General features: G+C 42.1%; 8 protein-coding genes and 6 non-coding genes across 14 annotated transcripts; 10 read left to right on the plus strand and 4 right to left on the minus strand.

Moving 5' to 3' along the window:
* The first annotated feature begins 4,789 nt into the window (after window positions 1-4,789).
* LOC108092188 (adenosine 3'-phospho 5'-phosphosulfate transporter 1) lies at window positions 4,790-7,377 on the plus strand. The gene is made up of 4 exons (XM_017191715.2): window positions 4,790-5,256; window positions 5,320-6,373; window positions 6,674-6,799; window positions 6,895-7,377. Exons 1-4 carry the CDS (start codon window positions 5,210-5,212, stop codon window positions 7,063-7,065), a joined length of 1,398 nt encoding a protein of 465 aa, XP_017047204.1. The 5' UTR covers window positions 4,790-5,209; the 3' UTR covers window positions 7,066-7,377.
* Window positions 7,378-8,111: 734 nt separating this feature from the next.
* Window positions 8,112-9,133, plus strand: LOC108091941. The gene is given in 3 exon segments (XM_017191329.1): window positions 8,112-8,456; window positions 8,458-8,916; window positions 8,993-9,133. Coding segments are annotated over 3 exon segments (921 nt in total). The 5' UTR covers window positions 8,112-8,135.
* A 497-nt stretch (window positions 9,134-9,630) lies between these two features.
* On the minus strand, window positions 9,631-10,260 carry LOC108091935 (pupal cuticle protein Edg-91). Its single transcript, XM_017191322.2, has 2 exons — window positions 10,221-10,260; window positions 9,631-10,158 (listed from the first exon to the last, which is right to left on the minus strand). Exons 1-2 carry the CDS (start codon window positions 10,242-10,244, stop codon window positions 9,712-9,714), a joined length of 471 nt encoding a protein of 156 aa, XP_017046811.1. The 5' UTR covers window positions 10,245-10,260; the 3' UTR covers window positions 9,631-9,711.
* A 1,505-nt stretch (window positions 10,261-11,765) lies between these two features.
* Window positions 11,766-12,206, plus strand: LOC108091848 (neuropeptide-like protein 31). Its single transcript, XM_017191228.1, has 2 exons — window positions 11,766-11,813; window positions 11,883-12,206. Exons 1-2 carry the CDS (start codon window positions 11,766-11,768, stop codon window positions 12,204-12,206), a joined length of 372 nt encoding a protein of 123 aa, XP_017046717.1.
* A 1,267-nt stretch (window positions 12,207-13,473) lies between these two features.
* LOC108091847 (pupal cuticle protein Edg-91-like) lies at window positions 13,474-13,914 on the minus strand. Its single transcript, XM_017191227.1, has 2 exons — window positions 13,891-13,914; window positions 13,474-13,827 (listed from the first exon to the last, which is right to left on the minus strand). The coding sequence occupies exons 1-2, from the start codon at window positions 13,912-13,914 to the stop codon at window positions 13,474-13,476; spliced, it is 378 nt and encodes a 125-aa protein (XP_017046716.1).
* A 607-nt stretch (window positions 13,915-14,521) lies between these two features.
* Window positions 14,522-15,568, plus strand: LOC108091929 (ctenidin-1). Its single transcript, XM_017191315.1, has 2 exons — window positions 14,522-14,731; window positions 15,000-15,568. Exons 1-2 carry the CDS (start codon window positions 14,720-14,722, stop codon window positions 15,441-15,443), a joined length of 456 nt encoding a protein of 151 aa, XP_017046804.1. The 5' UTR covers window positions 14,522-14,719; the 3' UTR covers window positions 15,444-15,568.
* A 158-nt stretch (window positions 15,569-15,726) lies between these two features.
* On the plus strand, window positions 15,727-15,799 carry Trnav-cac. Its single transcript has one exon. It is a non-coding gene; the product is annotated as a tRNA-Val (tRNA).
* Window positions 15,800-16,058: 259 nt separating this feature from the next.
* Window positions 16,059-16,132, plus strand: Trnat-agu. Its single transcript has one exon. It is a non-coding gene; the product is annotated as a tRNA-Thr (tRNA).
* Window positions 16,133-16,792: 660 nt separating this feature from the next.
* On the plus strand, window positions 16,793-16,865 carry Trnav-cac. Its single transcript has one exon. It is a non-coding gene; the product is annotated as a tRNA-Val (tRNA).
* Window positions 16,866-17,124: 259 nt separating this feature from the next.
* On the minus strand, window positions 17,125-17,196 carry Trnap-ugg. The gene has a single exon. It is a non-coding gene; the product is annotated as a tRNA-Pro (tRNA).
* Window positions 17,197-17,379: 183 nt separating this feature from the next.
* LOC108091967 (H/ACA ribonucleoprotein complex subunit GAR1) lies at window positions 17,380-17,836 on the minus strand. Its single transcript, XM_017191375.1, has 2 exons — window positions 17,822-17,836; window positions 17,380-17,763 (listed from the first exon to the last, which is right to left on the minus strand). Exons 1-2 carry the CDS (start codon window positions 17,834-17,836, stop codon window positions 17,380-17,382), a joined length of 399 nt encoding a protein of 132 aa, XP_017046864.1.
* A 346-nt stretch (window positions 17,837-18,182) lies between these two features.
* Window positions 18,183-18,646, plus strand: LOC108091951 (keratin, type I cytoskeletal 9). The gene is made up of 2 exons (XM_017191348.1): window positions 18,183-18,211; window positions 18,278-18,646. The coding sequence occupies exons 1-2, from the start codon at window positions 18,191-18,193 to the stop codon at window positions 18,644-18,646; spliced, it is 390 nt and encodes a 129-aa protein (XP_017046837.1). The 5' UTR covers window positions 18,183-18,190.
* Window positions 18,647-18,779: 133 nt separating this feature from the next.
* Window positions 18,780-18,852, plus strand: Trnaa-agc. The gene has a single exon. It is a non-coding gene; the product is annotated as a tRNA-Ala (tRNA).
* A 126-nt stretch (window positions 18,853-18,978) lies between these two features.
* Window positions 18,979-19,050, plus strand: Trnap-ugg. Its single transcript has one exon. It is a non-coding gene; the product is annotated as a tRNA-Pro (tRNA).
* The last annotated feature ends 84 nt before the right edge of the window (window positions 19,051-19,134 follow it).

Raw genomic sequence — 19,134 nt, forward strand, 5'->3', positions numbered from 1 at the left:
TTGCAGCGCCGCTTTTGATTTCAGGACGGGTCGAGGACATGGACACTTTTCCATTTCTCTTGGTTTGTCAGTCAATTCATGCAGATTCCAGTTGATAAAAACTCTGATTGGCTCTCGGCATTTGCAAACAAATTAACATATTTGCACACTTAGACGAAAATGGTTGGAATACATTTTCAATATAAAAATTTATACATCCTATTGCAAAGGCTTAAAATAGTTCCGAATGAATAATATTTAAAATATATTAAGTAGATTTATTATTGTTTATTGCAAGTGTTCTAAAAAGTTTGTTTTTGTTGTAGTTAATTACCAATATATGCATCTTAATAAACATAATTTCACTGACAATGTAATTCCATGAACATGGAATGATAGTACACTTAATTGAATGTTTTTTTCTCAGTGCCTTATTTATGACTGGCAGAAGGACAGCTTCTCAAGTATTTCACTGAAAAGTTTTCCATCTCGAGCTCTGCTCCTTGTTTTGCATACAAATGTGTAAGGTTAAAACTAATTAAATGTGGCAAGTAGGCGACTTGTTCTTGTTGCTCGGTCGCCTGGATTTTATTTTTCATTCCATTTGCGATGTGGCACAGATTCAGATTGGGGCGACGGCTTGACAAATGGATGTGGGTGTCAAAGAGCTTTGATAACTCGCCGGCAATGGCTGCTCTAAACAAATGGCGCCATCAATTTCGAGGTGTGGCCTGTCCGGAGTTGGCGTGGCTTTTCACAACGGGGAAAGCAACGGAATGGCGGGAAATGGAGGGAAAAAGTGGGGGAAATGTACAAGCTAATTTTCATGCTCGGCACGCGCACAAATACCAGGAGGTGGTTGATTCACTTGGTTGGCTGACTGGCTGGCATATTAGAGTAATTAAATGGCAAACGCAAACTTAATTGGAACGACTGTCGTCCGTCGAGAGCGAGGGAGTTGGCAATAAAATAAAAAAATCCCCATAAAACTTAACTTGAACGGCGACCATTTTGCGGGCTTACTTATGGTAACATCGCCAGCGCCAGTGCGTGCCTATTTATTTAACAAATTAGCATAATTGTTCACAAAATAAAATTCAACTTAAGTACAAATGATGGCCGGCGCTGTTAATTAACATGTGGGTGCAGGCAGGACATCCGAAACGAAACGGAGGCGGAGTTATCCCGCAGCGCAAATTAGTTGTGTACGCCAATGCTAATTGCGAAATGGCATGTCCTTGGGCAATGAAAAAGTCTCCCGTTACGGGGGAAAATATATGAAAATTGTTTTGACTTTAGATAAGCGACAAAGTCGACCCGTCCGCCGATGGGTTGGGCTGCCCGAATGCCGTGATAGTGGGAGCCGGCGAAACGACAATCAAATTTATGACCAGGCAGTTGAAGATGGAACTTAAGCGCCACTTGCCGCTTGTAATTACCAGTCTGCAGAATTCCAAAAGCTATAGTTATCCGCAAGAAACCCAATATGACAGCTGTTCGAGTGCCCGGCGAGATGGCATCTTCCCAAACTGGCTATCCCAACCCCTTTCGCTATTGTATCTAAGCATCTGACTCCGACTGTGCCGCTTTGTGTGTGTCCATCTGAGATAAGCTTTGTCGCCAGTTTGCTGACAACACGCAATGACAACTTGGCACAGCTACCTATGAAGTTGTCCTGCCCCCGTTTCTTTCCGATTTTCAGCAGCAGATACACCCAGCCGTGTGTGTATTCGTTCAAAGGCAATTCCGAGCAGCACACACAATGACAAGTGCCATCGTCCTCGTCATTATTGTCAGTGTCATTGTCCAGGAATCGCCTTGGCCCCTCGACTTCGGCCGTCTATTTTCGTCCTTTTCCTTTGTTTAAAGTGTTGGCCGGCGCACCATTGTCCTTGCTGTTGGCATTGAAAAGTCCTTTCTGCGACGCTTATCAGGCAAGCAATTCAGCAAATGGCTCAAATTATTGGCTAATATTATTGGGCTCGATAAGAAGAGCAAGCGAAATTGCCGAACGTTGTTGACCCTAATCGAACTAACTATTTAGTTGTACAAAACGAAATTGAGATATATTGAGAACGTTTATTACGTAGTTTTAATTGCCAACAAAAAACCACAATCAGTATTATTTTTTGATTTGCGAAATGCAAAATAAACTCCGTTTATAAAAAGTTTACAAATTGTTTATAAATTATAATCGGCTTGTACTTATCATAAGTTTTGTATGTGTTATTTTGTAATGTGAAAATTTTGAATTTTGTTTGTGCTTATAAAAATTTTTATAATAAAATTTCAGACCTTTTGAAATGCTGTTTAATATAACTGATTATTTTTAAAGAATTTTTGTTTACAAACTTTTTCTGAAGATTATATTCCTTGTTTCCAACCCGAGTGAAAACCTTGCTGAGCTTTTAGAGCTGAGCTTTAGAGCTTTTCCAACTGCTGCGGATACGCAATGGGAATGAGCAGCCAACCACCCCATTAAATAGAAGAAAAACACACCCCTAGCATATATGCTCAACCGCATGTGTGTGCATTCGATGCACGCACACTAATTCCATTAGACGCACACACGGACAGCTGTGCGTGTGGAATGCGGTATTATGCTGACATGCTGATTCGCATTCGCGGGATTATGATCCCCTGGTACGAAATCTACCACGAAAGAATGTGTACGAGTATGTGACGGACAAATACACGTGTCGCGGGAATACACATGCAGACTGCGGTTGAGTGTGCGAGATGCTGTCACGCACACAAGGACGAAGTCAAAGACACAGGACAATCGCGACCTTGAGCAGTACAGTACACTAGCGCACTTAATAATGCCCCAGGAACAACCCCTAAATCACAACCAAACACATACAGTTGCGGTCAGAATAATAAAAGCAAACAAAGGGTAATAGGAATTAAAATAATAAATAGAAAATACAAAGTTTTTAAAAGCAAACATTATTTATGATTTCATTTATTTATTTTACTTAATTTGCTTACTTTATTGCTGCTCTAAAAAGGCAAAAAAGTTGCTTAGATGTTTGCTATGATTTTTGTAAAATCTTTACCTAATATCTTCACCACTTTTCATATCCGTGGTCATATTGAGAGTATGAAATATTACTTGTAATCTATATTTTTCACCCCCACTGTTGCTACAACCACAAGGGGTGGATTGCCAATGTAAAGACGTAGTAATGGACGCTCCGGCTGGCGATTCTGTTCGCCTGGTGCACTAAGGTTGCTCCTAGTTACGACGTAACTGTTAACCGGTTTGGGCCGTCGTTTGCACCGCTCTCGCATGTTACCGTTATGTAATGGCCTCGACCGGCGGTAACGTCAAAACCCAGCCCATTCGATGGGTGGGGGGCGGTCGGGCGACGGCTATACTCCGCCCCGTAGATCACGCCCTAGTGGGCGACATGCGCATTGGCTTCGGGATTCGAAGAGCGACTTCCTCCTATTCCTGTTCGCCTGGTAATCCTTGGGCGTTACCTTAAGAAGGGTTAAACCGCTGATGGACACGTGTCTGTCTATTTGAATGTGCTGCCGCTGCTGCTGCTGCAGAGGTTCTTCGACGGGTTCTTGGCAAAAATCACAAAGAGCCAGTCCGGCGGTGCGACGCTCGTTTTGGGCGCCACCCAATGCCCGCACTCGCTAATTGAAACGCTCCGCAGGAATCGGAGGTTGCCGGTGCCTGTGACCCACCCACTTGGGCGGGCAGAGTCGCGACCCGTCATCCGCAGGGGCGTAGTCCCGCCGACATGGTCCATGCTGCAGTGGTTGTCAGTGTTGCGCAATTTGGGAGTATTAGGATTGATTCAGCAAGAAAATTATATTTAACTTGGTATAAAATTGTAAAAAATTAGCAAATATTTTATTCAAAAAGCATCCTATATAAAATCCTCCTTTTTGATAAAAGGGAAATACTTTTTATTTTTATTTACTTATTTTTTAATAACCTGATAGAGCAATTACAGTAGTAGCTTACATGTTGAAATTAGAAAATATTTCATACTTACTACAAGTAATAATATTGAATACCATTTTTCTGTAGTTAGACAATTTCTAGCTTTTTTTTAATGTTTTAGTCGTAATACAGCCACATATACATCTCTAGGGGTTGCAGAACCGAGGACACGCCACTGACATCAAAACCCACCCCTAAGCAATAGTGTGGCAATGTCAAGCGACACTCCCCTCGCACATAGACACACACACATACAAACCGACAGACCTCCAAGTCCTTTCGCTTTCAATTCGTTCCGGGAGTGTCCTCTGAATCACACATTCCAGAATCCTTTTCGCATTGCTGTGCGCCTGGTAGTAGACTTCAGACGGAATTTCCTTTCGTTTGACTGTAAATTTGTTTTCAGCATAGTGAACGTTTGTATGAGCATTCGGACTTCGTTAAAGTTTCTTAAAGAAAAAAAAATTATTTTAATTTAAAAAACGTTATAACTATTTAAATTAAAAAACATTATGAAAAACAAAAAATATAGAAATTAACACTAACGTCAGGCATACACTTTTAATGCTTAACGATAGAAGTTAAAGTTAAACAAATACCAAACTGAAAGAGATTGTTAAGCTAACAATACTACTTGGAATAAAATGGTACTTCCTTCCTCTTCCTTTGGCCAGCTAGCTAAAACAAAAAAACAATTTTTTATAAAAAATTAGAAAAATAGGAATTACATTTTTTAAATCCAATAACGGCTTAGTTATCGGTTATCAGTTTAACCGCCAAAAAGCAATGCACTAACGCCAACAATATATATCGTTAACAAATTTTGTGCTCCGATAGTGCCATCAGTGGTTGCCCACCTCTAGAAAATTAAATTTTGGGCAAATTTATTTGTTTTTTGTTTTGGGACGTGTTCACAATGGGACGAGGCAGAGTGTTTGTGTAGCTGGCCCAAGTGCCGGCTGCCCGAATTCCCTGAAAACCCAACCCGTTGAGAACTCAGAACACCGCCGAACTCCAGAAGAAACGCACGCACATCTGGCAGCCGACTGTAAACAAACTCGCGATATGATAATTGTTTGAATCTGATTTGGTGTGCGTATTATGCAAAAACTAGTTTCTAGGCAGCGTCGGTTGTTGAACTCTTGACACTTGACTGGCTGATTTGCCGGCGAGAATAGATAATCGCCCGCGGGTTCAATAGGTATCGGCGAAACGGTCGAGTCAGCATCGCTGGGAATTCAATCCGGTAAAGTCAACGAAACGCGCCACATGTATGCCTCCAAAAAGATGGGTCGAGTTCCCGAGCTGGTTATATGGTAAATAAAGATTTAAAAATACTATTTAAACTAAATTTAACCTAAGTCCAATTTCTGTAACAGCTCCTTCATCGTGGTCAGCTTGCTGGTCATTCACTTCTTCTCGGATTTGCTGAGGGCCTCTCTAGGTGGCTACTACAACCAGGATGTGACGCTTTCCCAGCTGGTAGAGGCCCAGAGCTCGGACTACGCCTGGTTGCTGAAGCTCCTGGTGAATTGCTTCGGCTACAGCTGTGTCTTTGTGCCAGGTTACCTAATCTACAAGTATGTGGGAAGGATCAACTATTTGGAGCGTGGCAACCAGAACTTACTGCACAGAGCCATCAACATGTGCATCACAGGTAACTCTGGATACGATCAAGTCGATACAGGAGGCAGCTCCACGGATAAGGATCGCCCTGCGGTTTCTACGATCCCCAAACGAACGAGTTCCCAAGAGGCAGTGCAGCTTATTTGGTGCTTTGGCGGTCTAATGGTCTCATATCTCACTTGGGGAGTGCTGCAGGAGAAGATCATGACGCAACACTATCTAAACTTCGCTGGAGAAAGTGCAAAGTTCAAGGACTCTCAGTTCCTGGTGTTTTCTAACAGACTGTTGGCTTTTCTGGTGGCCCTCGCCTATCTGCAATGGCAACCATCGCCTGTGCGACACCGAGCTCCGCTGTACAAGTACTCGTACGCCTCATTCTCGAACATCATGAGTGCCTGGTTCCAGTACGAAGCCCTGAAGTTCGTCAACTTTCCCACCCAGGTGCTGGCCAAGTCCTGCAAGATCATACCCGTGATGCTGATGGGCAAAATCATGTCGAAAGCGAAGTACGAGAGCTACGAGTACGTCACCGCACTGCTCATCTCGCTGGGCATGATCTTCTTTATGAGCGGCTCCTCGGACAGCAGCAAGGCCAGTGGAGTGACGACGCTGACGGGCATCTTCCTGCTCTCTATGTACATGGTCTTCGACAGCTTTACTGCCAACTGGCAGGGTTCACTCTTCAAGAGCTACGGCATGACCTCGCTGCAGATGATGTGCGGCGTGAATCTGTTTTCCTCCATCTTCACCGGAGCCTCGCTTTCGATGCAGGGAGGATTCATGGACTCGTTGACATTTGCCACAGAGGTAAGACCTTAAAAAGCAATATCTCTCGAAAACATATGCAACGAGAAAAGGAAATGTATTAATAGGAATGTTAGTTTTAAATGCTGGTTAAATAACCTAAATACCGACCTTTCCATTAGGTTTGCACCACCAGCTGCTGTTTTGTTGATCATTCAAGCTTTCTTTAATTATTAATTCTAGTAAAAGCAAGTCAAGCTAAATCGTTTAAGAAGATCTTTATTTGTAAGGGTTCTTGTAAAGAAAAACACTTAATATTATTCACCAGATGGTCCTACCTCACGTTCTATTTATTTATTCCAGCACCCAAAGTTCGTGTTTGATATGGTGGTGCTTTCCATTTGCTCAGCGGTCGGCCAATTGTTTATCTATCACACAATTGATGTCTTCGGCCCAGTTGTGTTTACTATAATAATGACGCTGCGTCAGGTGAGTTATAAATTTATCTATTGTTTTTTTTTTGGAACGGGTGGTTTGTTTAATCAACTGAATGCTTACGAGGAATTTTATTCTGGTTCCCGCAGGCCGTGGCCATCATGCTTTCCTGCTTTATCTACCAGCACAGCATTTCGCTGCTGGGCTTCTTTGGCGTTCTCATCGTCTTTGTGGCCATCTTCCTAAGGGTCTACTGCAACCAGCGATTGAGGGCCATACGCAAACGGGCCGAGGCTAACAAACCCAAGATGGCTGTTTAGAAAAGGACGCGGACTTGTATCGATCACAACGCACACTCTTCCTAGCTTAATGAACTGATTGTAGCTCATGGTAGATCCTACTTCCAAAGCCGAATTAGAGGCTACTTGGTCTCCCCAAAAATTGTACAGTTTTGTTTTCCTAGTTGTAAGTTGAATGTATACTTGTATCTTAACCGTAAGCGAATACTATTATACTAATGTAATAATTAAATGTAAGGGGCGAAAATTTACCTCTGACAATAATATGTGTGTGTGCAATTAATGATTACATATAACAAAGTTTAATAATGAATTCAAAAATTGATAAGATGATTCATTTTTTTCTTTTACTTTTAAACTGGTTTTAAAATGCATACTTATTTGGAAGTTACAGCTTTTTTTGATTTTCAAAGATATTAACTACTACTTGTTAAATCTTTGGGTTATGTTTCTTTTTAACTATTTGTAACAACAGTACTCAGTAAATTGGGCTGTCTCTGAATGAGATGAATTGCCCCGAGTTGTGAGAAAAAACTGATTAATGTGAAAAGCATCCGTGCATCCCCTTAAAACTAATTAGTTGGACTCCCATATTAGCGGCAGTCGGTGCAGTCTACGAACGCGACATTGACCCACTTTCGGGTTACATTTTTGGCAGAAATATTTTTTTGTTTTTTGGCAAAACTAGCGATGGGTGAGAGCTTCCATCGGTGGTTCAGGTCAATGCACATGAGTCGCCGAGTGTAACATGTTTTTCTTCGCTATTGTTGTGCCATGTGGGCGATTAACCTGATGATGATGAGGCTCGCGATGCCGGTGGCTCGGGTGGGCGGCCTGAATTACCATATCAAAACAATGCCCTGGAAAAAATTTGAGCCAATAAAAAAGGGCATTGTGCAATCGCCGGTGTCTGGCTGCCTTCTAAGGGAATAGCAACCAATTTGCCAAATTTGAGTTGGTTTTTTTTCTGGTTTTTGCACGCGGGCAAGGTGATAAGTTGGGGCGTACTCCGCATTAGAGGAATAGTCTGTGCCCATTTCGCCAAGCGTGCAGAAGTCTTTCAGCAATCGAATCGAATCGCGTTTCCGAAAATGCAACTATTCCTTCTACTCCTTCTGGGAGCCTTGGGCTATTCGCTGGCCTTTCCGCGCACCTATAGTTACGACTATCCCCGAAGAAGATCCTACTCCTCCTCGTACTCCGGAAATTCCTACAACTCTCTGAGCAGCCGGAAAGCCAAGGAGGCAACAAGTACCACCACCACCACCAAGTCGGACAAGGAAAATGCCAAGTTTGCAGGAGCCTCCAACCAGGAGCTGGATGAATCCGGCGATGAACGCACTCTGCTGCTCAAAAAGAAACTCAAGAGACTGGCGAGGCCCTACTTAGGATATGGCGGATACGGTGGATATGGGGGGATACGGTGGATACGGAGGTTATGGAGGATATGGAGGTGGTCCTTGCGGTCCATTTGGTCGCGATGCCAAGGGCGGACAGAAAGATCCCGATGAGCAGGGTCGCTTCCTGTTCGACGTGAATGTGGTGAAAGTTTATCCCGGCGGATGTCGCGGTTATGGAGGAGGTGGATTGGGTGGTCTTGGCGAAGGACTCCTGTCCGATCCCCTTCCACCTGTTCAACCCATTCCAGTGCCAGTGCGTCCGTATGCTCCATTTGCCACCTGGCTGTCGCTCTTTGCTCCCGGGATTCTGAACTCTGCAGTTGTGCCCGGTGTCCCCGTCAGGGATCCACTGAGAGATCCCATTCGTCCTGGAGATGCCCAGAGCGATCCCGAAGTGGATCCGAACTATGCGGCACCTCCGCCAGTGAGGCGACCTGTTCCCAATCGAGTTTACTACGATTCTGCAGGAGCGGTAAGTGAAGTTATTAAACATAGTGTCTAAATAAGTTAAATTATCTTCAACTGTTTTTTTTATTTATTTATTCCAGCCTCCAGTGACACCTGCCCAATTAGTTGGAGGCGTGGCCACAACCGTAAACGGAATTATTCAGCAGCTGACGGGTCAAGTTCAACCAGTTTACCAAACGGGAGGCTATCGGTCAAGGGATCAGCGAAGCAGCTACGGATAAACCAATCCAAATCGAAATCGAAATGTTATATAGCGATATATATTTTTAATGTAAATAGGATAAGGAAATAAAATAAGACAGATTTTTGTACAGCATTTGTTTTCCGTTTCATTGAAGTCACTTTGTTTAATATTTTAATTTTAAAACCAGAAAAATTATCATTCAACGGATTATCATTTTGGATGTAATAAAAAACAAATCAAAAACAACCTCATTTAGTTAAAGGTTGATCTGAAAAGCCGACATGAAAACATGAGTTAGCAAATTACCTGCCAGAAAGATTAAAGCAAGGAATTCCCCAAACTGTTTTCAGGGGATGGATTAGTCAGGCATGTACATAAATCTCGGATCTGTGGCCATTAAATTTATGCACGTCGCGTTTACTTCATAAAAATCAGTGAGAGCAGAGCCACAAAGGCAGCGCCAAGGACAATATTCCCAGCAGAGAAACCGGATTTCGATTGTCTTCGAGTAAGCCTATTATTTCTGGTTTCTGAATTTATTTCGTGTATCTTACAATCTACAAAGTGCGAATCACAAGTACTTCACTAGCCAGCTGACGAGATTTAAGAGCTTCATCAGCCGAAGAAGCCACCGCCTCCGTAGCCACCACCTCCGTATCCACCGCCATTGTAGTATCCATTCGAGTACTGCGACTGGCTGTAGTGGCCTCCATAGGATCCACCCTGGTTGTAGTAGTTACCACCGACGGGATAGAACCCTCCATGGTGGTGCGGCCTGTGTCCAAAGCCGGAGTAACCTCCTCCCGGATAGTAGCCACCTCCGTAACCCGGATAACCGGAGTATCCTCCGTATCCGCCATATCCTCCCGGATAGCCACTGGCATAGCCACCGGGATAGCCACCGCCTCCTCCGAATCCGCTATAGAGGCCACCGCCCACTCCGATTCCGGCACTCAGACCCACACTGCCGCCGAATCCGCCGCCCAGAAGGCCCAGAGTCCGACCTTCGGCCTTGACGGGCGCTGCCTGACCTTGACCGGCGATCAGCAAAAGAGCCAGCATCTGCAAGGTGACCAATCCAATTAGTGCATCCGAATCCGAACGGAAATGGCAGCTGAACTTACACAACTCACGCGAACAAAAACCATTGCGGTGACGAGCGCTTCTTGGACGAAACTAAATTGCAATTGCTGAGTGCCCGCCGCTTTTATACCGCCGCTTGAATCTGGCCAAGAAGCCTCAAGTACGCGGCACGCATTGCCAAGTGATTCTACGCAAATTGCAGAACAAACACACGGCGAAAGCGAAACCAGTTTGTGACGAAATCGCGGAATCCCCCATCAAGTCGAGCAGAGAGACAATTTAGCCGGCGATGCTTCACTGGGCCTCAGAACGCGTTAATTTTTCGAAGCCACAGCCCCAAAAACTAAATTATCATTTATTCGAGGGTTACCTTTGGTTGCCGGACGATCAAGATCGTGGAAAACCCAATAAAAATAATCGCATACTACAATCACCCGGCTTTTGTCAAGAGCAACCAGAAAATGTTGGACTACGACTATGTAAGAGTGCCCTTACCTTAAAATGACAATGCAACTTAAAATGAATAAGTTCAAAATTTAATAATTTATTTGAGTATGGATTCCGTGGCTGTAGATAACTTGCTTTGCATTTTTATTATGTATGTTTAATTATTATATTTACAAGCAAAACCAGATCAAGAAGTTAATTTAAATTTGTTATTTATTAAATATTACCAGTATACAATTTATTTTTCAAAAACTTAAATAATAATATTACTATTTTTTAGGAGTCTGTATTCCCTATGATTAAAAAACTGCCTTTGTTTAGGGTATTTAACACGAACTCACTTTACTGACATGCAAAACAAATGACTTAGACAACAAACTTCAGCGCAGAACGTGCAACAAAGCAGGTCGGGATGAGCGATAAGGCCGGCCCGCATTTGTTTGGCTCATTAGCACTTGTTACTGCTTGTATTCCGGCAGATCTAGCCAAGTGACTAACTATCGTCTGATATATGTATGTGCTTAGCTCCTCTTGTTTATTCTGTTCAACTGTTACGCCTTCACTTTCGTTTTCAGTTTATTCACCTCAAGTTGACGTCAGCGAAGTTACCAATGTGAGACCAACCCACATATTTGCTAGTCAGGAAATTGTAGTTAGTTTTTTTGAATATTGCTTGAATATTATTTCATGTATCACTAGAAGATACCAATTATCATTATCATTGAAAATAAGATATTATTATATCGAGTCCTATATGAAATATAACATTTATATTTCTTATATAAAATTAAAATGTATAATATTTATTAATTTCACTTTACTTGTAACTAGTTATAGTTTTTATGTGTTGAACTTTTAATTGTAATATAATAAATATCTTCAAGAATATATTATATAATGCAGTAGAAAATCAAAGAAAATGTAAAGGTTTTAGAAAGAGTAGAAATTATCATAAAATTTCAATTTCAAGTCCCTAAAATGCAATGGGTCTGGAGTGATTAAGGTTATTGAACCACAATAGTCCAAGCGCTAAGTGACTTTGTACTAATGACTATTGTCTCGCATTTGTTCTATAATTATGCTAAATCTCATCATTGTAATTACTCCGAAATTTACTTCCGTTTTCGTCGACTATAAGAATGCCAAACTTTAATCAGTCGCCATTGAGTTGTTTACCAGCCATGAAGGTGGGAGTACATTAAAAATTAAGCTTCTCGGACAAAGTACTAAATTCGGAGTCTTTTAAAACGTTTCAGTACTTCACATTGTTTTTCCTGCTGTGCTGCCTGATGGCCGGAGCACTGAGTGCCCCCCAGTGGCCAGGATCTGGATTTGGATACGGTTTTGCACCCTACGGAGGCTACGGAGGATATGGAGGATACGGAGGAAGCTATTCTTCGGCCAGTGCCGCAGCGAGCAGTAGTGCAGGAGGATATCAGGGATTTGGATACCCAGGATACGGTGGCTACGGCGGATTCGGCGGAGGATATAGCGGCGGCTATAATCAGCAGTACAATCAGTTCAGCAACTACAACAACTTCGGATCTTCGGGCTACGGAGGTTATCCGTTTGGAAGATGAGCGTGGAAAAAACACAGCGTGGCTGCTGGAAATTTCTGTCTCTGTTTTGTTTGATTTCTTTATTTGGCTTTTAATGTGATGGAGGTCAATAAAACGTAAATACCCAAAATGATTCACCAAAGTGTGCATTAATTTTTCTATTTGCATGTTTGCTATCGGATTTCATTTAAAATGCTGGGCATATACGTTGGGAAGAATGTTGTCTCTTATATTTTTTTTTATATTTGGTACGATTTCGTTTTTCTATTCAGGATAACATCCAATTTGGAACGGATTGCGTCTACATCCGAAATTTGTTTCTGTAGGATAGAAGTCATCTGCGAAGGGAAAGGATTGAACAGGTCCTCGACACCTTCTAAAGAGTCGATCTCTAAGCCCCATTCCAGCACCCGAATCCAAACTGCCGCTGATTTCACCCGTCTGAGTCTGACTTTCGGCATCCACGGGCGTCGCCTGACCTTGACCGACGATCAGCAAAAGAGCCAGCATCTGAAAGGTGACCAATTCATTTAAATGCATCCCAATTTGAAGGGAAATAGAAAACGAACTTACACAACTCACTTGAACAACAACCATTGTGATGAAGACGAAATTCAATTGCAATTGCTGAGTGATCTCCGCTTTATATACCGCCGATTTAATCTAGACAGGAAGACTCAACTAAAAGTGATTCTGCGCACTCTATTGCAGTCCTGAAGTCTGAAGACCTCTTGCTTGCCTTCTGGCTTAGGGGTTATCTATTTGGCAGATTAGCATGAAAAAACCCGCTTCACTGTTGGAAGCTTCTTTCTCTGTTTTCATTGATTTCTTTATCATAACATAAATATTAAAAATGATTCAGCGAACATTAGAAAAAAGATTCTTGGTTTATTTAGTAAATGCTATCAAGCTTCCGAATTAGCAAGACATTTGACACGATTTCCTTTTGACATTCATAATATTATGCTGATTAATTTCTTTAAATTTCTTTTCTCAACCAAAACTACACAAGACCTCTTCATCGACTGGTTAAGTAAGCCAAAAGATCAGCTTTGTCATCGGCCGATACTTGAACTTGAAGTTTCCCAAAATATATATTAAGTTATTATTTTAAAAGATAAAAAACCTCGAGTTTATTTTCAAAACAGTTTTGATCAAATAAAGTCGCGTCGAGACGCAACACAAAGTCAGACTGCGAGTCATTGTAATTGATATTTTGTGATGGATTTCAATTATGGTAGAAAAGAAACATGTTTCTATCTTCAAACTGTGAACTTAGGAAATGAATTCAATTAGTACGACATCCAAATTGGTGCGGACTGGTTCCACATCCGAAGTTTGATCCTGTAGGATAGAATCGATCTCTGAAGCGACCTCCGAAGTCACCTCCGAAGCCACCTCCGAAGTTGGGAAAGAAATCGCTGGAATCGCTGTAGTTTTGTTCATAATCGTATCCTCGGATACGACCAGTGGCTTGAGCACCGGTTTGGGCATGTCCTTCAAATCCTCTAAAGAGTCCAGCACTGAACCCCATCCCAGCACCCGCACCCAAGCTGCCGCTGATTTCACCGCCCCGTTTCCGACTTTCGGCATCCGCGGGCGCCGCCTGACCTTGACCGAAGATCAGCAAAAGAGCCAGCATCTGAAAGGTGACCAATTCAATTAAATGCATCCCAATTTGAAGGGAAATAGAAAACGAACTTACACAACTCGCTTGAACAACAACCATTGTGATGAAGAGTGCTTATTCGACGAAATTCAATTGCAACTTCTGAGTGCTCTCCGCTTTATATAGGAAGACTCAAGTAAAAGTGATTATATTGCACTCTATTGCAGTCCTGAAGTCTGAAGACCTCTTGCTTGTCTTCTGGCTTAGGGGTTATCTATTTGGCAGATTAGCATGAAAAAACCCACTTCGCTGTTGGAAACTTCTTTCTCTGTTTTGATTGATTTCTTTATCATGACATAAATATTAAAAATGATTCAGCGAACATTGGGAAAAAGATTCTTGGTTTTTTTTTGCAAATGCTATCAAGCTTCCGAATTAGCAAGACATTTGACACGATTTCCTTTTGACATTCATAATTTTCAGCTCATTCATTTGCTTTAACATTTCTTTTCTCGTGTTCATTTTTTTCACTTTTTGCTCTCAAAAACCTGAAATTTTCAGGGGCAAATCGTGTGCATAAGGCAAATATAAACCACAGCCTGAAGTTCACATCGGTGGCGGCAGCAACAACAACAAAAGCGAAGACAAACAAGACCTCTTCAACGGCTGATTGCATAAGGGCGATTCGAATCGCTTAAAAAACGCGTCAGCAAGATAAAAACGCGTCGACTGCCGCGAAGTCGCTTCAATTGATCACGCGTCGTTGTCCAAGTTTAAAGCCAAAAGACCAGCTTCGTCATCGGCCCACACAGTTGAACTTGAAGTTTTTACAAGATATTTTAAGTTATAAACATAAAAACAACCGTGCTTACTTCCAAAACAGATATAATCAATTAAAATCGCGTTGTGTTGCACCAAAGTCAAAATGCGAATCATTGTAAGTGATATTTTTGTGATAGATTTTAACCAAACAAGAAACTTTTAACTGTGTGTTAAAAAAGTGTATTCAATTACTCAAATACAAAAGTTTATACACCTTGATCTTTCCTGAAGGAATGAATTTAAACGATTACAAAAATTAAAGAAAACTACAACGGATATATAAAAAACTTTTACTCCTACAAAAAATTACTTTATTTTTAAATAATTTTGTGTTAATATATTTATAAATAGAAATTAATAATCTGCTTAAATTACAACTTCAGCGTTCAAACCTTGTTGTGTTCCTGGGATTATGCGTCCTGCTTCTTCTGCCATTTTCTTCAGCCGGAAAAGTCAAATTACTGGCCTTTAAGGGACCACGCGCTGGATTTGTGGGTCTTAAGGTCCGCGGCCCCAAATTACTGGATCTCAAGAGCGGCTTAATTGGTGGGGCAGCTGGATTCGGACTTGGAGCGGCTGTGGGAGCGAAGTTGGGCGCAGGACTTGCTGGAAGCCACGGAGGTGGTCACGGAGGTGGATACGGTGGAGGATACGGAGGAAGTTATGGCGGAGGCTACGGCGGTTACGGGGGAGGATTCGGAGGAGGGTATGGCGGTGGCTTTGGAAGAAGCAACGGTTACGAGCATCACGAGCACTATGAGCAACATGAATACCACCAGGAAAGTCACAGCGAAGGAAGCTCAGGAGGCGGTCTGTGGGGAAAATAAGACTATATTTCAAGTTCTAGCTTTATGATCATGTGCTTGCCATCAAAATCGAACATTATTGTTATTTAGTTGTAATTCATTTGTTCATTTGCATAGGAAATAAAAATGTATTTTAGCAAATTATACCCATTTGTGTACTTATTTACACGCATTTTACCTTTTACAAGACATTCTACGATGGTTTGGGTGACTAACTGCTTTACTAAAGATTTAAGGAAACAAGGCACAGATGGCGCCACTGCTCCTAGCACATAATGCTTGTCTGTGTAGCATAAAATAATAGGTTTCCGTAGTGTAGTGGTTATCACGTGTGCTTCACACGCACAAGGTCCCCGGTTCGAACCCGGGCGGAAACAGTTCGAAATTTTTTATTTTTTTTTAGTTAGCATTTTGTGTATTTTTTAATAAACATATTTACTATCTGTTTTCAATCGCAATTAAAACAAAATTGATTCATCGTTACACTAACTTTATTTTAAAACGATAACATAACCCTTATTTACGTATCTTGTAGGGTTTTTCCTGCAGTGTGCTAATTTTCCCAGAGAACAACAACAAACAGTGTGAGCGCACAAGGGTCGCATGTGGCAGAACTCTGGCACACACAACTCAAGCGGCGCCGTGGCTTAGTTGGTTAAAGCGCCTGTCTAGTAAACAGGAGATCGTGAGTTCGAATCTCGCCGGGGCCTATGCTACTTGAAGCATGTACTTTTTTTAATCCTTGCAGAGGATTTTTTAATCCTTGCAGAGGATATTATAATTTCAGTCAGAAGATTGCGACACAGTGAAGGAGACACTTTAGACCCATAATCTACAGTTTTAAAGCTATATTGCTGAAACCCTACCAAAAGTTTTATTTTAATCAAATTTTAAAGTGGCTCACCTCTTAAATTGCTAAGTTTTTATATAAAGTTCTTTGAATACGACCATTGCAAATAGAAAATAAAAATGTTTCTGTTGGCCTAGTATGTACTTAAAATCCTAGTACCAATTGGCTTCGTCAAAATCGGTAAACCAAGCCCACAATTTTTAGACCAAAGGCATTTTAAAGTAACAGGCGAACAGAATGCAGGAGTTGGTGACCATATTTTAGATTTCTTAATCGTTCCCTCAAGTATGCCATTTTTTATAAAAAACGAACTTCCAAATTATGATAATAATTTAAATTTTTTAAATAAGAATTTTCTAAATATTGACCAAAACATTAGACTGAGCTGCCGAAGCGTTAGATTACAATACATTTTATGGCTGGGAAGACTTCCAGCTTTGTCAAGGACTGGAAAAACGGAGCAAGGATGGCGGCACTGCTATTAGTGCAGTATGTACCTTTGTATCCTATAAAAAAGGAAGTTTCCGTAGTGTAGTGGTTATCACGTGTGCTTCACACGCACAAGGTCCCCGGTTCGAACCCGGGCGGAAACAGATAGTGTTATTTTTGTTAGTTTGTAAGGATTTCTGCTCCCTACTTCTTTTAAATACAAGTCCCAAAAGAAGATATTTAAGCAAGTTGTCTATTTTTAACCCTTTATTTGAACTAGAATACCTCGACTAGAACTTTTTTTAAAACGTCAACATAATTGCTATGATTTTAAGAAGGAATGTTGCTTTTCTAACAGTTCCCAATAATAATCTACTAAGCAACAATTAAAATATAATCTTACACGAATAAAAAAATAGAGTCGGGCTCAACCGGGATTTGAACCCGGGACCTCTCGCACCCAAAGCGAGAATCATACCCCTAGACCATTGAGCCTCATGCCGAATGATTCGCCATTTGGCGGTTTCGAGACAGCCCGGGCCAAAATATCTTGAAAACAAAACGAGTTATTATTGGACAAAAACCATCTGTCATTTCAGACCAAAACAAATAATTAATAATGAGTGTCAACTAATTTAAATAATGTATATATTTAATAAAACTACATTAACAACATATCTAGCGTCTCTTAAAAATGCCACCTCCAAAGCCGCCGTAGCCTCCGCCAAAAGAGCTGGCAGAGCTGAAGGAGGAGGCAGTGGCGAAGTTCTGATAGCCACCGAAAGCGGCTCCGTAGCCACCGCCAAAACCACCCAGCCCTCCAAATCCACCCTTCCAACCGTGCTTAATGGGAACCACTACGGGCTGGGGCACTGGCACTGGAATTGGTTGTGGAATGGCCACGGGAACTGGAACAGGCTGGGGCACTGGGATCGGCTGGGCCACGGGGTAGGGAACAAAGTTGGTGTAGACTGGTGCATAGCCTCCTTTGAGCTTTCCACCGAATCCGTGCGACTGTCCCATTCGCAAGCAAAGAAGCAGGGTAACCCCCAGAATCGTTATCTGCAAATGGGGAAAACACGTCACACGCGTGTTCAGATATGAAAGTGACACCACTCACCTTGTTTTGCCTCATGTTGTCTGGTGGATCTAAGCATTTCCAAGTTGAGAACCACCGTATTTATAGCAACCTCTAGCACTTCCTGTACTTCCTACTCTCGACGGGTTCAAAGAACTTCAAAAACTTGATCCACAACCAGTTCTCGAACCTATCAATTTTTATTGTGCCAAAACTTAGTCACAGCGACTATCGCCAAAATATAACACATCGTGAGAAAAACATTGAAGTCGGTTAAGTTCGGAGGGGTTGAAGGTCGTTCATCTGCAGTGTTCCGGGATAATGTGGGCGTAGGTTTTTAAGAACATTGCTATAAAAACAGAAACAATCGATGGCTAAGCAAGTCAGTCAAGTTCAAGACGATCTAGAAACATGGTCAAGATTAGCTCTTTGGTGAGTGGTGGCAGAATATCCCGAGGATTGGATGTCATCTAATTGATTTGATTTTCCTTTTATTAGCTGGTGGTGCTCCTCTCGCTCTGCGCCTGCTGCTATGCTCAATATGAGTACCCACAGCAGCGTCCTTCGCCGGCAACTGAAGGTCAGCCTGTTGGCGGACCAGTGGAAAATCGCATCCTTGGAAACCTCCTTGGTGGAGGTGGTGGCCTTCTCGGCGGAGGCGGCGGTGGTGGAGGCCTTTTCAGCAATCTACTGGGCGGTCTTCTAGGCGGTAACCGTCCACAACCCCAGCCCTATCCAGTGCCCGTTCCCGCTTATGGAGGTGGATTTGGTGGTGGATACCCTGGCGGATTTGGGGGCTATCCTGGTGGCTACCCTGGCGGATTCGGCGGTGGCTACGGCAACCCCTACGGCGGATACTACGGCTAAACGCATAATTTGTTGAATGTTTCCAAGTATTATTTGATTTTTAAGTTGTTGACATTGACCATTAAATTAAAATTCATGTAAAAAAAAACATGTCAGAGCTGTTGTTTTCATTTTGGCTGACCAGCGGTCACAAGGGGATGTAGCTCAGATGGTAGAGCGCTCGCTTAGCATGTGAGAGGTACGGGGATCGATGCCCCGCATCTCCAAGAAGTTGTTTTCTTTTTAAAGAAATTTACCATTTTTACCAGATGTATTTTTATTTTCGCAAATTCAATTTGTTTTGGCATAGCTGTGGAAGCTTAGGTGTATAAATTGCTATTGAGCGACCAAGCGGCTCAATGGTCTAGGGGTATGATTCTCGCTTTGGGTGCGAGAGGTCCCGGGTTCAAATCCCGGTTGAGCCCGTCCGATTATTTTTGCCATTTTTCGTAGACCTTTAAATTTTAATTTAAATTTTTTTTATTTTAAATTTAATTAAAAACATACTT

This window comes from Drosophila ficusphila, unplaced genomic scaffold (assembly GCF_018152265.1).
Source record: "Drosophila ficusphila isolate 14025-0441.05 unplaced genomic scaffold, ASM1815226v1 contig_791, whole genome shotgun sequence".
NCBI lineage: Eukaryota > Metazoa > Arthropoda > Insecta > Diptera > Drosophilidae > Drosophila > Drosophila ficusphila.

Bases quoted from the DNA above. Each gene is read 5' to 3' on its own strand.
- LOC108091951 (XM_017191348.1), top strand. From the start codon at position 18,191: ATGGTCAAGATTAGCTCTTTG. The intron at 18,212-18,277 runs GTGAGTGGTGGC...TCCTTTTATTAG, and splicing joins TGGTCAAGATTAGCTCTTTG to CTGGTGGTGCTCCTCTCGCT.
- LOC108092188 (XM_017191715.2), top strand. From the start codon at position 5,210: ATGTATGCCTCCAAAAAGATGGGTCGAGTTCCCGAGCTGGTTATATG. The intron at 5,257-5,319 runs GTAAATAAAGAT...TTTCTGTAACAG, and splicing joins GTTCCCGAGCTGGTTATATG to CTCCTTCATCGTGGTCAGCT. The intron at 6,374-6,673 runs GTAAGACCTTAA...TATTTATTCCAG, and splicing joins CGTTGACATTTGCCACAGAG to CACCCAAAGTTCGTGTTTGA.
- LOC108091847 (XM_017191227.1), bottom strand. From the start codon at position 13,914: ATGGTTGTTGTTCAAGCGAGTTGT. The intron at 13,828-13,890 runs GTAAGTTCGTTT...GTCACCTTTCAG, and splicing joins TTGTTGTTCAAGCGAGTTGT to ATGCTGGCTCTTTTGCTGAT.
- LOC108091848 (XM_017191228.1), top strand. From the start codon at position 11,766: ATGCCAAACTTTAATCAGTCGCCATTGAGTTGTTTACCAGCCATGAAG. The intron at 11,814-11,882 runs GTGGGAGTACAT...AAAACGTTTCAG, and splicing joins GTTGTTTACCAGCCATGAAG to TACTTCACATTGTTTTTCCT.
- LOC108091935 (XM_017191322.2), bottom strand. From the start codon at position 10,244: ATGGTTTTTGTTCGCGTGAGTTGT. The intron at 10,159-10,220 runs GTAAGTTCAGCT...GTCACCTTGCAG, and splicing joins TTTTTGTTCGCGTGAGTTGT to ATGCTGGCTCTTTTGCTGAT.